The sequence below is a fragment of the Poecile atricapillus genome, chromosome Z (genome assembly GCF_030490865.1).
Source record: "Poecile atricapillus isolate bPoeAtr1 chromosome Z, bPoeAtr1.hap1, whole genome shotgun sequence".
In the NCBI taxonomy this organism is placed as follows: Eukaryota; Metazoa; Chordata; class Aves; order Passeriformes; family Paridae; genus Poecile; species Poecile atricapillus.
This window is the reverse complement of record NC_081289.1, coordinates 55007727-55024626: the sequence shown is the minus strand read 5'-3', so window position 1 is coordinate 55024626 and position 16900 is coordinate 55007727. Positions and strand designations below refer to the sequence as shown.

At 37.5% G+C, this 16900-nt stretch overlaps 1 protein-coding gene across 4 annotated transcripts in view; it reads left to right on the top strand.

Moving 5' to 3' along the window:
• The first annotated feature begins 2734 nt into the window (after positions 1-2734).
• Positions 2735-16900, top strand: part of LOC131573184 (protection of telomeres protein 1-like) — a 59190-nt gene continuing 45024 nt past the window's right edge. Inside the window, exons 1-6 of one of the 4 annotated variants that reach the window (XM_058826891.1) lie at positions 2735-3124; positions 3755-3840; positions 7255-7388; positions 11546-11618; positions 12893-12984; positions 16754-16864. In XM_058826891.1, the coding sequence (XP_058682874.1) occupies positions 7266-7388; positions 11546-11618; positions 12893-12984; positions 16754-16864 (399 nt within the window). In that variant the 5' untranslated portion in view covers positions 2735-3124; positions 3755-3840; positions 7255-7265. Of the gene's footprint in view, positions 3125-3754; positions 3841-7254; positions 7389-11545; positions 11619-12892; positions 13049-16034; positions 16203-16753; positions 16865-16900 lie in introns of those variants that run through there. The other 3 variants (XM_058826895.1, XM_058826892.1, XM_058826893.1) reach the window with 3 other exon arrangements.

Here is a 16900-nt window from a genome sequence, read left to right as displayed (position 1 = left end):
ATACTCCAGTTCTTCTAGGTTTAAGACTACTTTATGGAATAAATTTAATAGTAAATTTAGAAAAAGTAACTGGAAACAGAAGCAGCAAAAGAGAAGTAAGAGGACAAGATCAATCAACCATTTAAATGACTCTGGAGTGGAACTTGATGTTTCCAAATTATTTTAATTTAATTCACCTATAAGCTTTCCATTATTTCACTTTACTGTAATTTTAATTGCAAAACAGATCTTTTACAGACATGAAAAAAGAAACCTAACAGAAAAGAGAAATGCATCAGTGGGCCAAAGCACATTTCCTTGGTGTATTGTTTCAAATTGCCCTGTTTTTTACTAAATGACATGAGGCTCTAAAAATGTTTAGTTCCTGAATGTATCCTTTACCACTTCATCAACTTTTTTTTGCTGATGAAGTTTTCTTATTGTTTTCTATATTGAAAACTATTATTGTAACATAAAAATAGAGGACATAAAAGAAGACAGAAAATATTCCACCAGAAACGTTTGCTGGACAGAACTTAATAGCCTAAAGATAAGTTTGATTTCTCAAAATCTTTTGATGGAAATAAAGGATGTGGGCAAGTCACGCTAACCTCAGCCTATCTGCTATAGCTGGCTCTACAAACGGCAGATCATTAGACCTCCATGTAACCAGCTGTCTTAAATTTTAAATTCCCAGCTCTGTCTTAGCTCTGACTGTGGGCTACTTTTATCACGTCTGTTTAACAAGGTCTTAATAATATTTTTGCTCATAATCAAGCATGGTACATCAATACCCAATGGAAGGTACAGGATTAAAATTTATTGAGAACTGTGATGATCAAAGAAGAGAAGCCTGTTCTAGAAAAGGTTGTCAGCGGTGAAAATGAGTACAAAGCATAGATGTCCCTCCAGAGGCTGCCTGAACATGGATAGATCCAAGCTCCATTTTTTGAATTGGATTTGAATTCTAAGTGTAACTATAAAACGCTCCAGAGACATAACTAACAGAGTTCCAAAATAGGAGGAGGGTTGTGAAAGAAATTATTTGAAGGTAGAGAGAGGAGAAAATTGTTTCCAGTGGGACTTTTTAAAAATTACTAAGTGATGAGAAACAAGAAAAAGAAAGCTGTCCCAGTTATTCAGGACTGCAGAGATGAGAAAGGAAAGAGAGAACATAGACTGGCAGCAAACGCATCTCTGAGGTGCTGGAGACAGAAAGCTGAAGTCTCGAAAGGAAGAAGCATCACTGTTGAAACGCTGAGCCACGAATGCTGTAATTTTGAATTGGCAAGCACTGCAAACGGGATCTTGGCATGTGTCAGTGAGATCTTGGCATGTGTCAACCTGCAGCATCCAAACACCAGCAAGCCCCAGGGACCCCGTGTCGCTGTCAGCGATGAATACTGCTTTCCAGAGCCATTTCAACAACAGACGCCAGCAAGCTGCAGGGTGTTCTTCTCCCCCGTATTTTTTTAACTTTCTGCAGGTGGCGGCTTCTAAGTTGGCCTGAACACGGACGCAACATCCACGATTTACCGGCTACCCCACATGGGCACTGAACATCCCAGGGAGGCGGGGGAACAGCCGGGAGCGGGCCCGTGCAGGGGCACGGCTCCTGCACGAGGGGCGGCACCGGCCCGGGGCACGGCGACACGGGAACACCGGGGACACGGGGACACCAGGACACGGCGACACGGGGACACCGGGGCACGGGGACACCGGGACACGGGGACACTGCAACAATGGGACACGGGCACACAGGGGACACGGGGACACCGGGACACGGGGACACCGGGACACGGCGACACGGGCACACCGGGGACACCGGGACACGGGGACACCGGGGACACTGCGACACGGGGACACTGCAACACTGGGATACGGGGACACCGGGGCACGGGGACACCGGGACACGGGGACACAGGGACACGGGGACACCGGGGCACGGGGACACTGCGACACTGGGGACACGGGGACACCGGGACACGGGGACACCGGCGACATCGGGGCACGGGGACACGGGGACACTGGGGACAAGGAGACACTGGGGACACGGGGACACCGGGGCACAGGGGCACGGGGACAGCCCGGCCACCGACAGCCCGCGCTTTGCCGTCAGCGCTTCTCCCTCACCCGCCCCCGCCCCGCGCCATCCTTCTGAAGAGGAGTATGACTACCATTCAAAAACAGTATTAAAGAAAAACAGACTTCAGGCTAGATTTCTGGCAGACCCGGTTATTGTTTTGTCGACACATAAAACTGAGTATTTTATCAAAATTCTGCTTATTTTTTTCTCCTTTGATTACATACAGGACAGAAAACCGCCAATTCTTCTAGGTTTAAGATTACTTTATAGAAATAATTTAATAGTAAATTAAAAATAAAAGTAACTGGAAAAAGAAAGAGCAAAAAGGAGAGAAGTTAAGACGAGAAGATCAAGTAACCATATATTCACCCGGAGTGCAACTTGATGTTTCCGAATTATTTTAATTTAATGTACCTATAATGTATAAGCTTTCCATGATTTCAGCTCACTGTAGTTTTAACTGATAACAGATCTTTTACAGACAAAAAAAACAGAACCAGAAGAGAAAAGAGAAGAGCATTAGTGGGTCCGAGGCCGTCCCGGGTCCCGGTCCCGGGTCCCGGTCCCTGCAGGACGGGTGTGCCCAACGCCGCCGCTGCGCGTGCGCGCGCAGCCCGGGCATGCGCAGTGTGCGGGCGGTGCGCGGGGCGGGCGGAAGTTGCGCAGGCGGCGGCGGAGCGGGACGGGCACAAACAAGGAGCGGCGGCGCGCGGGGAGCGGCGGGTCTGCGGGCCCGGCTTTACCTCTCTCCGCCCCGCAGCTGCCCTGCACACGGGCTCCACGGCTTTGGAAGTTCTTTCCGGGCACTGAGTAAACCGAAAGGGGGTTTTTGTTGGTTGGTAATACGCCTGTGTTGACGGTCTTGGTTTTAAGGGTCTCGGTTTCTTGTAACTGGTGGATTCACTTTCTGAAGCGATTAATTAATACCGTGTGACGTGTGGGATCTGCAGAGTAGCCCTGTCCTCCTGAGGCCGCTGCTTTTCAGTGGGTTGCTGCTTTCTACAGCTGAAGTACTAGAGTTGAGATATTAATGACTGTGTGAGAATCCCTTTTCCTCAGGTAATGTTTGATTGTAGTCTCTTGCACAATGTCAGATGAGTAAATTTTAATCTGAAATAAATTTTGTTTTCTTAAGAAACCTATTTGTACTCTAATGAAACTAAGTATCACTTTTGTAATTAACAGTAAGTATAGCCGAGGATATACTTCCCAAATAAAGACAAGTGCCCGAAGATCTGCAGCAATAGCAGGCTGAAGCCCTGCAGCCAGGGCAATAAGATGTGTCACAGTACTGACTTAATTTCTCCTTCTATTTTAGTTAATCTGACATGATGCTTTCACCTCATGAGAATTCTCAACTAATAAATTACAAAATTAGACTTTTGAAAAAAGTCTAGCTAGACTACATGCTTTGTTCGCTGATGGTCTTCTTGATTTCATTAAGACTGCTACGTGACAAAAGCTTTGTCCTGTGATGGCAGGTTGGGTTTGTGGTAGTCTGTACTGCTTATTCTGCTCAAGCTGCAAATGTTCATTTTTATGGCAAGCGTTGCGTAAAATATAGCAGGAATGTATGGCTGTGTCTACAAATATGTGTGTTTTTCTAATGAAGCATGACTTACTTCATAATTTTTTTAACTTTTGCACAGTTAGCCTGAATATTGCACGGACTAGTATTTATGTTTGCAGGGACTTCAAGTACCTACCACTGTGACTGACCACATTAATAAGATGCTGATGCTCTTGGCTATTCCTTTGTTCTTCATGAGACTTCGGTGAGGTTTCCTTCTGAAGTCCACAAAGTCATGTGTTTTATTCTCTTCTGTTTCCCAAAATGACATTATTCTCTTCATGGAATTTTTGTGTATGACTGAAGTATTTCTTGGTAGTAGGGAAAGGATTAAATTTTCTAGAACATCAAGGATAGGGCAGAGCAGCCCATAAGAGTTAAGACCATAGCAGTCCTCAGTGTTATATTTCACTTGAGTGATGCATATTGCATTCTCTTTGGGGGTGTTAAATTGTGGGTTACATCCTATATACAGTATATAGTCTACTTTAAACAGTCTACATTCTTTCATATAATTCTTTGTTAAAATTGTTAAGCTCTCTGGTTGCTCACTCTCCATATTTTTGTCACTTTAATTACTGGAAAGCAAAAGGTATTTCTAGTTCAGTCTTCTTGTTCCTGCTGTGTGTATGTGTTGTGTCACTCTTCTTCAAGGAGTGTCCCATGCTGCAGTCTGCCTTTTGTGCAGTCTCTGTTGTTCCTGTTTGGTTTTTTTTTTTCAGTATCCATCTTTATGTATAGCTCTCTTTACACCATTTACGGGCTCCTTAAGCTCAAGTTGGAATGATTCCTGTCAGTGTTAGTCAGGCTTTTGAGAGCAACAAAGGTATTTGACAGACTTATTTATTTTCACTTAGCTGCTCTCCAGAAGAGTTGGGAACACCAAGGACAGCCCTAACAATATCTTCATGTAGATTTTGTGAGCCACTGCTCTATCAGTTTGTTTTGGAAAATTTACTTTTATAACTCTTAGAACTGGATACTCATCTTTGGTTTTTAATTGCTGAGAACAAGAATCTGAAAGCTGCAGAGATTAGCAGTTAGAACACATGACCTTAGTTTTATATATATAGGAGTTTAAGATCTGTAAAAACACCCCACTTGTTTTCTACTAGAAAGTTATTCACATAAATTCAAATTATAACAAAATATAATTTTGTTAATATAATAAATATAATGCTCTGTGTTCTTAAGACATCGTCATGGGGAAAATAAACAGAAAATACTATTTTTAACTGCTAAGTAATGTAACAGAGAGAAACAAGATTAAAAAATTGCTAATCTGTTATGTTGTATTGTATATATACGGCTAATACTGTTGCTGGGTGAAGACCAATATTGCTGATTAACTTTGAAGTTGACTCTTTCTAGGTGGAATAGATCAGCTTCTCAGTCTGCTAGAATAAAGTGTGAAGTAGATACTTTGAACTGAAAAGCTGTGTAAATCTTCTAGTTGCTCTTTTCACTAGAGACTTGAAATCCTAGTAGGCTAATGACAATGCTCTTGTGGTTTGATGCGTGTTTGAAAATATACAGACAAAGGCATCGTTTTTAGGCTCATTTAGTAATGTCTTACAGAAACCCTAACTTCTAATACCTCACTAATCAAAGCAGGAACAGCATCTGCACCTTTGTAGCAGGCTTTTACTTCTGAAACTCAAGCAGAAATTGAAACCTGTCTGGTGCTGTACATCTCAGCTCTGTGCTGTCATAGGTTGATCCTGGTTGGAGGCCAGGTGCCTGCCAAAGCCACTCTTATCATTCCCCCCAGGAGGACAGGGAAGAGAAAATACAACTAAAAGCTTGCAGGTTGAGATGGGGAGATCAGTCACCATTTACATGGACAAAAGAGACTCAAAGGAATTTAACTCGCTGGTCATCAAATCTAAAGACCTTTCCCTCACCTCTCCTATTTTCTGGGCTTAGCTCCACTCCAATTTCTCTACCAGTTTCTCCCCCTGAGCTGTGCAGGGGATAGAGAATGGGGATTGTGGTCAGTTCATAATGCTTCATTTCTGCTTCCTTCCTCCTCATGTAAATTGGAAGCTAGGAAAAAACAAAAGATAGTCATCCTGTGTGTGCCATTGCAACTGAGACATCCTCAAACCAAAATAAAGATATGTCATGAGTGACTGTGACTTCTTGCTTATATCTGCTAGACAAGAATAACAGCACTGGGGGGGTTTCTTGAAAAATGGGGGAGGAGAAAGAAGGGTTGCTAACAACCAGAGAAACAGTCATGAGTTATTAGTGAAGTCTGGTATCTTTGGATACTGGAGTAACAATAAGGTAGATTTTTGAATTTTCTGAAGAATAATGCACTTTTTAAAAGAATGCGCATAATTTTGCACTCTGCACCTCTATGTGCGGACTTAGGTTTGTAACTTATGATGGTCATAAGAGAAGGTCTTCACTGGTCTTTCCATTTTGCAATGCTTTCCCAATTCCATTATCACTGAAGATTTTGTAGGAATTCATTCTGCTTAGCACTGCAAAAGCTCTTTTGAGCTATAACTGAATGTAGTTTAAGCTTTTACTGAGTAGAATGCCAAGTTTTTGTGTCCGTTCAAAACTACAGAAAGTATTTTCTTTCCTGTTCTTTACTATCATATAAGAATTGCTAAAACTGTTTGAAATTATAGCTGTGGCAATAATGCTGCCATCTGGATTTTCAGAAAACAGAAAGCATTTTTTGCTTAGTTTATTAAAACTTACTGGAAACAGAAGATTGATAATGTTGTGACTGTTCTGTAGATACCCACTTGAAATAAAAATTGTACTGTAAAGACAAAGATACCCCCAGAAGAAATGAGATGACAATGTAATGAGAAAATACACCAATAGCTTCTTATTGCTAGATCACTTTTTTCTATTATGTGTAACTTCACTGCAATAGACTACTCTTTGAAGCTCTCCCCTATTCTCAGCATTATAACACTGTCACTATTAATTTATTTCATTGACTTTTAGCACAATGAGGGCTGACCATAGATGACACAGTCATACATTCCTTATCTTATTCCGAGTGCCTGCCATGCTTGGAATCTGTAGATACCCATCTTATATTTTTATTATATTTTTCATTACTTGATTCATTGATGAAAATTTTTTGATCTGTACATAAGCATCTTTTGTTCATTTTAAGTTAAAATGACAGATGTTTTAATTTCTTGCAGTCGAATTTTCTTCTAGGGAAGAAGCTATATATGGAGACTGTCTTTGACCTTGTGCTGGGGAAGGAGTCATTCAGAGTCTTTGCATGGTTTTTATCTGCATTTCTACATAAAATATTAACACTGTTTACATTATTCTTTGCATTGATATGCATTTCTATTTATTTATATGTAAAAAAATATTTTATTGCCATTTATGGTGTTTTGGAATGTTTGAAAAATCAAGTAATTTGGATGGCAGTCTATTTTCGAGGAAATGTTACTTTCTTCTTGGTTCTTACAATACTAAGAGATGAGCCCAGTCCACCTGAAATAGTTTTACATAATGAAATTGTCTTGTTATGAAATAGGAAAATATTCCCCTTCTGACTGAGGTGCAACTTCTAGTAACTCTTCATTTGAACAAAAGAAGGAGCTTCAGGACTCTTTTTCTGATTCTTGTTTAGATAAAGCAGCTATGCCTGTTCAGTTGCTGAAAATCATTAAAGGACAATCTGAGATTCCAGTACCAAGCCATTTGCAGAAGGAGAATTTGCAACATTTGCAAGAAGGCTGTGATCATGCTAACAAATACATTCAGGTAAACTGACCAGTAAAAAAATTTTGTCTTGCTTTGAAATAGCTCCTCTTAACATTAGCAATGCACTTTTGTATTCCAGCTCAGTTGGTGACTTTCTGCAACTTGTGTGTCTTTGTGTTCATCTGTTGCATGTCTTTTAGCAGTGGAAAATGATGACTGTTTTGAACCTCATTGCATGTTGCTTTTACCTTCATTGATTCACAGTCCTGTCCCTTTCTCTTATGTTATCAGACTAAAATTTTGTAGGAGTTTATCTTTTCAGAGTTTATAAGCTGTGGACCAGTTTAAAACACATTAATATGCAGAATGCATTTCTTAAAATGGAGGGATTGTGGGAAGTTAAGTGGTATTTTGTTTTAAAAAAACAGTAATAAGCACTTCAATCCTGTTAAAGATCAGAGTAAGTGAAATGAGAATAACTGATTTCAGAGTAAGTAAAAAACTTCTAAAGTAGTTTTCCTTTTGTATGAAATGATGCAATATCCAGTTTTATAAAAAATGTTTGTAACAACTACCAGGATCAAGGCACAATTAGGTTTTTTATCATTACGAAGTGTGCACTTATATTTGACAGTAATCTTAAATATATTTCGGATTGGAAATACAATCCTGCAATACTAGTGAAATGCAGAAACAACCTTTTCCATGCCTAAAATAAGTATTTTCGGTAAAATGCAGTGTCAATACTTGAGTGTGTTCTTTTTTTATCCTGTTTAACTTTTTCTTGTCTGTGACTCTGAGAATCATTTTAGGTATCACTGATGCTAATGTGTCAGGATATCAGCATTAATTCAGTCTTTCTTTCAATCTGTTAATTAAAAAGAAAAAAGGGAAAAAGTTAAGGCAATCTGGTTCTGTAGAAAACCTAAGTTGTCTTGAATCCTTAAAAAAATGGCATAAGCATTTTAAAAATACGAGCTGAACTGATCTAATATATTTCTGTATCCGAAAAAACATTTTTGCTACTACAGCTGTATATTCTCAGTTGCAACTCTAGTGCTTATGTGACCCTGTGATTGAGTCTATTCATGAGAAGGAAGCTGGCAGAAGACTATCCTTATTGCTGGAGAGAGGATAATTTTCTGCTGTTCTCACTCTGCACTGGTTCCTTGTGGTGTCAAATTGATGCCAAGAGTGGTGCACTTCAGTGTAGCGAAGGAGCAGAACTGCCCTGTCTGGCAGCAGGCAGCAGTTGAGTGGTGTAGGAGGTGATTTGATTGAGAATGAGCCTCCCTCAGGTCTTGTAAAGGAACAAATGGAAACATCAATAACCATTGCTGCTAGCAAACGGGGTTTATTCCTCAGGGTGTAGTTTTCTGTCCCTGTTCACCTGTATGATATATAGACTTTCCTGCTTTGAAGAACTGTGTCTGCAGGCAGCTCTGACATGGAAGAACAGGGATACTTGTTCAGAAGAAAGTAGTGAAGGAGACAAAAATGCATTATAAGTTAGAAAATCTTTCTGCCAAAATAAATATTTCTATTTGGAAAGCAGAGCAATTACTACCAGACTATGATTTAAAGCATACATGCCGTGCTCTAGCTGATTCTGAAGGGAAGAGTATGTAGAATGTCTTTCTCAGGCTTCTGCCTTATGTAAAGAGAACTTCATGCTGCTGCTGACATGGATTAGTAGGTGACTAAAACAGCTTGGCATAAACAGCACGACTGAGAGTTGATAAAGCTGGTGCTAATGCACCATTAAATGTGAAGGAAAATCCAGTTCTGCAGGCTGAGCTTGAAGTGAACCTTAGAATGCACTGATGTTAGGTTGTTTTTGTGGTGACACACTGTCACTCTAGACCAGCCAAAATAGGGATCAGGTCCTGCTTTGACGAGGGGGGAAGGGCAGGGGAGGATTTTTATGAAATGTGTTCTGGCAAAAGCAACAAAAAACATTTGGAATGCTTCTGTCTGACTTGTGTGCCTCAGTCCTTTCATTCTTCTGCGTGTTTTTATCTTCCTGGTACCTCTTTGAAAATGGCAAACTTCAAATTGGTAGAAAAACAGCATAAGCAATATTTGTACCTCTTCAGTCATCATGTTCATTAACTAAACATGATGCCTTCTCCTATTAGTTCATCATCCTCTGGATTTTGCTGGGGCAGATCCGAACCAAACCTGAAAATAAGCTGCCAAATCAGTTATAGAATCAAACTGAGGGAGAAAGGCCTTCTCGGGAAGGAGACACATGCAGTAGAAGAATTGTACATGGTTGGTTTGAGAGTGCATCTAGTGGCATGTGGAGTGTTTTGGAAAGTTTGCTTCTGAACTCAATAAGCAGTGCAAGATTTATGAGGGAAGAGTCAATCTGAGCAAATTTTGCTAAGGTAGGTTCTTTTGAAGTTTGAAGCTCGAGATATTCAGGCATGTGGGGAAGGCAGTGGGGCAGTATGAGGAAACGGGTAGTAGCTGGGGAAGAGAACTATAGCTTAGGTGTTTGGAATACAGAGGAAAGTGGAGAGGCCAGACCATTATAGCAAAGAATGTGATCCCAGAATTTGAAAACACTTTGGAAGATACTGGGATTTAAAGGAAAAATAAAAAGTAAAGATGGTCAAAAAGCAGTCACTATCGCATCAATGAATTCAACTTTTAAAGTAGCATGCTGGTGCAGATTGAAATTTCTTACTAAGAAAAAAATGCATACATACGTAAACACTGAGTGTTCCTGAGGTGACTGTTTCATTGCAAAGACTTTATGACAAGAAAAATTCTGTAGTTTATTTACCTGTGACAATTCACAGTTCACAATTTTATTTACCTTTACAAATCACAACAATCTCAGCAAGAACAAATATAGATATATGTGTGTGTGTGTGTATATATATATATATATATATATATATAGTGAAATTTTAAACAAAGCTGTAATTTTGAAAACAAGTAAGAAAGCTTTCTGTTTTTACAGGTAAGTTCCTACCTTTCACAGGGAAGACTAAAGAGTTTTATAAGGAGACGTAATTATCAAAATATTTTGGAAATCAGCATCTGTAAATAATGTTGAGGTTTTGTGGACTGGTATTATTTCTTTATAAAAGAGGTAGTAAAATCTTGTTGAATTTGATTTGAATTACTCCTCAGCACATTGTATGACAAATTTTACTGTGAAAGGCCTCTGGAGTAACAATTCACTGCTGCATATTTTATCCTGATTTGGTTTAAGCAAATTACTAAAGTAAAACTGTAATTTACCTGACTGTCCTCTTAATGTTGCATTTATTGATATATTGCCCTGCTCTCTTTTTGCAAGAAACCTTTTAGTCTATTTTTGTGTTGTTTGTTTAGCTTTTTTTAAACATTTTACAGAGTTTGTTTTCAATATTTTTATTTTTCTTTATTGAACCAATTTTTTTGGTTTTATCATTGAGAAGGTAGCAGTGCTTTATCTGCCATACTGTGAAAGAATACACTTGACTGACATTTTTGGTAATGTAGATGATAACCATATTTCTAACTAGAAGTGTTAGTTCTAAAGAGGTGTTAAATGTTAACATTGCTGAAGTTGCTGATATTTGCTTCAGTATAACTTCAGCTTCACAATATAAAGAATATTTTTAATTAATCATTAAATCATAGCATCTTTTAGAGCATTTGTATTATTGCCAAATAAGTAGGACATGACAGTTTCAAACCTTTGTAGTACTCTTCTCACAGCTGTATTTTTTTTACAGAACATTATATATCTTCGTATGCTTCTATTATATCTTGACTGTGATTTTGTTCTGATATTTATGTTGTAATCCTTTGCCAATATTTTTGGAGAAATTTCTCTATGTTTTAAGATTTTGATCACTACCTCTTCAGATGCCTTTCAGGTTTTGTACTAAAACTCTAGCGTTTTTTGCTATTTTTGTAATAAAAGTTGCATGTATAGTTCCATAGCTACTGTCTTATTTTACTATCTTATTTATGTTTATCATCTAGCTGTAGCATCTAAATAGTATTGACATGTAATACTTTGTTATATCTCCAGAATGTTGCTTTTTAGTGCTGTCTGTAGCAGTTGGTTTTTTATTAAGAATGTAGATGGCAATTTAGGCTTGTTCCTTAAATTCTGCCTTTATCTTAGATGTTTCAGCTGTGACCAGCATTTCAGTAACTTAGAGGCATAAAGTCTTAGTTCACAACATTTTCTTTTATTTTTTGCTTTGTAGGGAATAGTTACTCTTTCCTATCCATTAACAAAACTCAGAGATGGAACAGACTTTTTCAAGATTGTTCTTCAAGGTACTGCATTTAAATACACATTTTGAATTTATGGTATTACATCAGTAGTTCCTGTTTTTGTATAGTGTTCAATAGAATGTAAGATTTAAAATAGTCCCTAAAACTGTTCATTTTCTACAGAAAATTTTAAGATAAACTTACGCCAGGTGAGTTAATGGAAACAATACAGTCTTTATATTTCAGTAGGCTTCTTGTTGCATAACTTTTTAAAAGAATGTCCTGGAAATGTATTAGCTATATGTATAGCTTTAACAATGTATTTTCAAACTGCTTATCATAAGAAGGACCAAGGAAATTGCACATATAATAGTTACCATATAATATATATATAGCATATACTATGTAAGGGCACATTTAGTATAGGTCAGTATTTTGATTAGCAGCAAAATATTTGTGTTTCATTCTGTTTTAATTTAAGCACTTAAGGAAATTTCATCTGACTACTCAAGTATTTGAATGTCAGTAGCTAGATTAGCTCTTTGAAAGACCCAAATTGTTCATCATGTAATAAATGATGCAAAAAAATAATACATTCCCTTCCAGCCTTAAGCTTGTCATCCCCTCCAGTCAGGAAGGTGGAGGAGGTAATTTGTCAGGGGTCTGCTGCCTCCTGTGCCTGAACAGCAGTCCTGGGGTGTGCAGATCCTGCCTGGTTCTGCGTTTGTGGCTGGTGTTTGCAGAGGTGATGAATTTCTTGGGACCCTAGCCAGTCTCCCTGCTGGCTCCAGGGTTCTCAGAGGGGTGCTTAATCTCCTGCTTAACCTCCCTGAGTCTTGCTGATTTCAGTGACTGTTCAGGAGAGGAGAAGTTATGCACATTCTCCATGGAAACATAAGTTTGCACATCTAAATTTTTGAAACAGTAAAAAGTAGAAAGCTTAAAATAACAAAATGATTTCTGCTCCAGTCCTCCTGGGAGGCTATTAATTAATATTTCTGTGTCCTAGAATATCTTAAGTCTATAATAGATTGTACAATAGGATCTGTGTTAATGTGACTGCATAATATTTCCTTTCTAACACTATACATTGAATTATCCAACTGGAAGTTTTTTTAATTTCTGTTTAATTGTTCACTGGTGTACAACATTCACATTTTAATCCTTTTACAAAGAATATTCTGAGCTACATACCTGTAGTTAGTACATTTCCTGTTTGTACATTAATTGAAATGTGTTAGACTGTTGATCAGCTTGTTTTGTAAATCTCTTTCCACTGCTGTTTAGTTTTGGAGAAGGTATAGTGATTTGAATCACTTTTGCTTTTTTTCCTCTAGATTCGGATGACTTGTGTTCCCAGATCAACAGCATCAGTGTTTTAATATATGGAAAAATGGCAGAGGATTGTGCAAAAATTATACACCATGGGGTAAAAAAACCACCAAAACATATATACATATATATTCTTGTCATAGGAATTGTTTTTCACAGATGTATGTTGACTTCTTTTCTTGTCTTCTTTTATCCCTAAAATTAGAAACAGTCTGTTCAATCCCTTCAAATCTATAAGTACAAACTAGAAAGAAAAAAAATGTATTTGCTTATGTAAATTGTTTCTCACACTAATATTGAAATAAAACAATTCTTTTTATCAGTGCTGTTTACCTAGCAAGCAAAGGATCATGAATATGGATAATAGAGAAGTCACTCATTTATGTTCATATTTTGAATGTTTTGCCATTTGATAAAATATGTTTTACAATTAAATTCACTTAAAAGACAGTTATACTAAAAGATTTAAAAAAAAAAAAAATTCAAAACTTTCCATACAGAGTTGTTTTACTGACTTGGTGCCAGTGTCTTGCTTTGTCAGAAATAAAAGTTTGGTTAGATTAGCTCCAGGTAAAAGACTTAGACAAGTCAGCCTGTGAGTTTCTGAGACAGTGTTACCACTAAAGAAGGAAAACAAGATAAAAACAATTATCTCAGTCTTTTTATAAGATTGCATATCAGTTTATTGACATGTCAGTATTAGCCAAATATGAAATTTAATTAGTATATGATGCATTATGAGCTGATGTTAGTGCTTTTTGATTTGTGATACAAATTCACACTAAATCATAGGATGGTTTGGGCTGGAAGACACCTTTAAAGGTCAGCCAGTCACAACCTTCCCACCACAGGGAGGGACATATGGGCAGGGACATATTTCACCTCATTAGATTGCTCCAAAGCCCTATCCAGTCTCACTTGGAACGCTTCCAGTGATGGGGCATCTACAATCTCTCTGGGCAAATTACAGTGTTTATACAGGTTTTTTTCCAAGGAATTTTGAATTTTGATGGGGAAGCTGGGGTGGAAAGTTCCTGAACTAATTTGCTAAATGTGCAAGCTGCAGAATCTTTTTAAATTTAGTGAACAAATCAGTTTTGTCCTGATAAAAATACAAATGTTGAACAAGGCACTGAGCAGCAATTAGAAGAAAAAAAGATCATTACTAAAGAGCTGGGTAGAAAACTACAACCCACAGGCAACAACCCTTAGCTGAGGTGCGTTAAAATCTCAATTTGTTCTTCCCCAGTGAACTGAGCCTTCGTGGTCTTCCCTCATGTGTCAAATGAGATTTTAATTTTGGAAGAATATGAATATGAGACAATGATTTGGGAAGCTAGCAGAGTGTCATAAAAAGTCCCATTTTTTAGCCATTTGAAAATTACTTCAGTAAGGTCTAGTACTGCTTATTTGCTGTATGCCATTTCAGATTTTAGTATTTTTTTAATTTCCATATCATTCTTGGCATACTGGAAGAAATGTAGCTAAGTAGCTGGGGGAGGAGCTGGCAATTTCCAAAAATATGAGTAACCATATTGTCTCCTGGGAGTCTTCTCGCTCTGTAAGAGAATAACCATCAGGAAAAATATTGTCTTTCCTGTATTTCACACTTTCTGAATGAGGAAAATAGAAATTTTTTTGCCATTTAAAGATGTTGGTTTGAATCTCATCGTTTATTTATGCAATGCACATCTGTTGACATGAATATCCACCAATTTCTATAAATAGCTTTGATTCCCAAGCCAATTACAAGATCTTCTTAGCTAAAGGTGAAATGGAAACTAATCTAGTTTGAAAACTAATTAAATATCAAGGCACTGTGCAAATATTATGAAAATTTTTTTGCATGTCTAGAAACTGCAAGTCACAACCTGTCACAGTTGACTGTGAATTTGTAAAAAATCTGAGAGTGTATCTGTTCTTTCTACCTGTAGAACTAGATATTGAGGTTAGTGCTGTCTTCCTTATGGAATTGCACAGCCCTTTCACAGTCTGAGAGGGATTTTGTTTGGTTTTTTTAATGTGGTGCTACATATGGCGTATGTATTACATGAGAATAATCATCAGTGACCTAATACTACTCAAAATTTTTTTCGTTTATTGTCAGCCTGTTAAAGGGCTGAGTCTGTGTAATTCTGAAGTTCCTTCTGACATATGAGAAGTTACCTGTACAGAGCTCCAATCCTGACTCAACAGTCACGTCCCAGAATCTTGAGCAGTCTACGTTCTATTAAAATGCTGAAATGGGAAGAACTTATAAGCAAGGCATAACTTTTTAGGTAAATTTGATTTTACTGTTGAAGGAACATTCTAGTTAGCATCAGCTAAGAGTGAAAGTCATTGTACTAACATCTGATTTTGACAAAATTCATGGAGATTCTTGAAGTTTTTATTCACGTGTTTCTGTGTCTGGAAAGACTGAAACAACTTTCTTGTATGTTAGTAGGACAGTGTGTTAGTGGTACAAAAAGAATACTGAGTGTTCTAATTGTTTTGCCATGTTTTAACTTAGCTTTGACTTACTTTTAGGTTTATATGTTATTATTTAGTCAAAGTATACATTGTGACACTACCTGAAAATCACCATGCCCTAAGTAGTTTCATTGTGAATTAAACTGTCTGATTAAATTTATATTTTCTGCAGATTTTTTTCCCCTAAAGTTTTAATAACTACATATATCACTGTCACTTAATCTAGAAGCCTTTCTTTTTCTTGCATAAGACATTAAGGTTTTAGATCTTAAATCATTTAGCATAGCATTGTCAGATTGCTGAAATAGCAAAAAAAGTGCTGTTATAGTGCAATATTTGGCTAAAACTGTCAACTTTAATCAGAAAGCTCTTTTATTTGTTGTAATCAAATAAACACATGAAGAAAAGTTATTCAGTAAAAGTTTATGGAAACGCTTTTGGTAGAAGCTTAAGTAGAAATAGGCTTCCAAGTCTAATGTGTTTATTGGAATGGAGCACACTGGCACAGGCCAGCTAAACAGTTCTGATAACAGGGGGAGCTGACTATAAAGAAGCTTTACATTGTATCAGATAGCTATCTTAATAATCTCTGATTACCTAAAGATATTTAATGTATTTTCTATCTTCTCCTCCTTTTTAATTTTTTCTTTGTTTTTTTCTTTTTGATTTGGTGAGGTTGCTGCTAAAACCATGAGCTGCTTCTGGGACTTGCCATGTACCCTTTAAATCCTCTTTTTCTTGTTCATTTTGTGGTGTCTGAGGAACTTTGTACTGACATGAAGATAGAGTTACAATTGCTTCCTGTGCCAGAATTTCAGCAGTGATCCCAGAGAAGTTTGTAAGGTCTCTTTTGCTACCAGAAATCTGCCTCTCGATTGAACTACCTATTTAACCCTTAAGGAAGATGTTGGTCCAGCCAAAACGGAGTTTATAGGAGAGTTTCTTAAAAGTACAGCTGTAATTCAATGAGAAAGGAGCGCTAAGAAAAAATGTTTTATCACTGTTGGTCTGACGCGTGATTTCTTTTCTACTTTAATTAAGCTAACCAGAAAGGAGTCAGTCTTTAGTGTATTCAAAGAGGAATGATTCTCTTGCTTTATTCAGTGTGAATCTTCCTCCCTAGGCTTTGTCAAAAATAGCATTCAGTTACAGTAGCATCATGGGTGTGAAAATTTTAGCAGAATTAAAAAGGAAAGCTTTCTGGCATTTGTTGTAAATATAAATTCCATGAGTGAAAGAACTAAATTGAGAAACTTAAAGACAGATTTTACAATTTGTTCAGGATTGTTTCTTCAGTGTCTTGAGACTTCAGAGTGAATTTTCACATCATATAGTCTTAAAATAGAGCATGTGTTGGAGTCTGTAATTTTCTGTTTATTGCTCTGTTCCCATAGGAAACCATGATAGTTGCAGGATTTAAGGTGATAAAATTGCCTACAGCGAGAGAGGATGGTAGACATGAGTGTCATCTGGAAGTTTCTGAAGAAGCTGGATCAGCCATTTATGTATGTGCCCAACTTTTTTAATTTCCAAAATGCTTA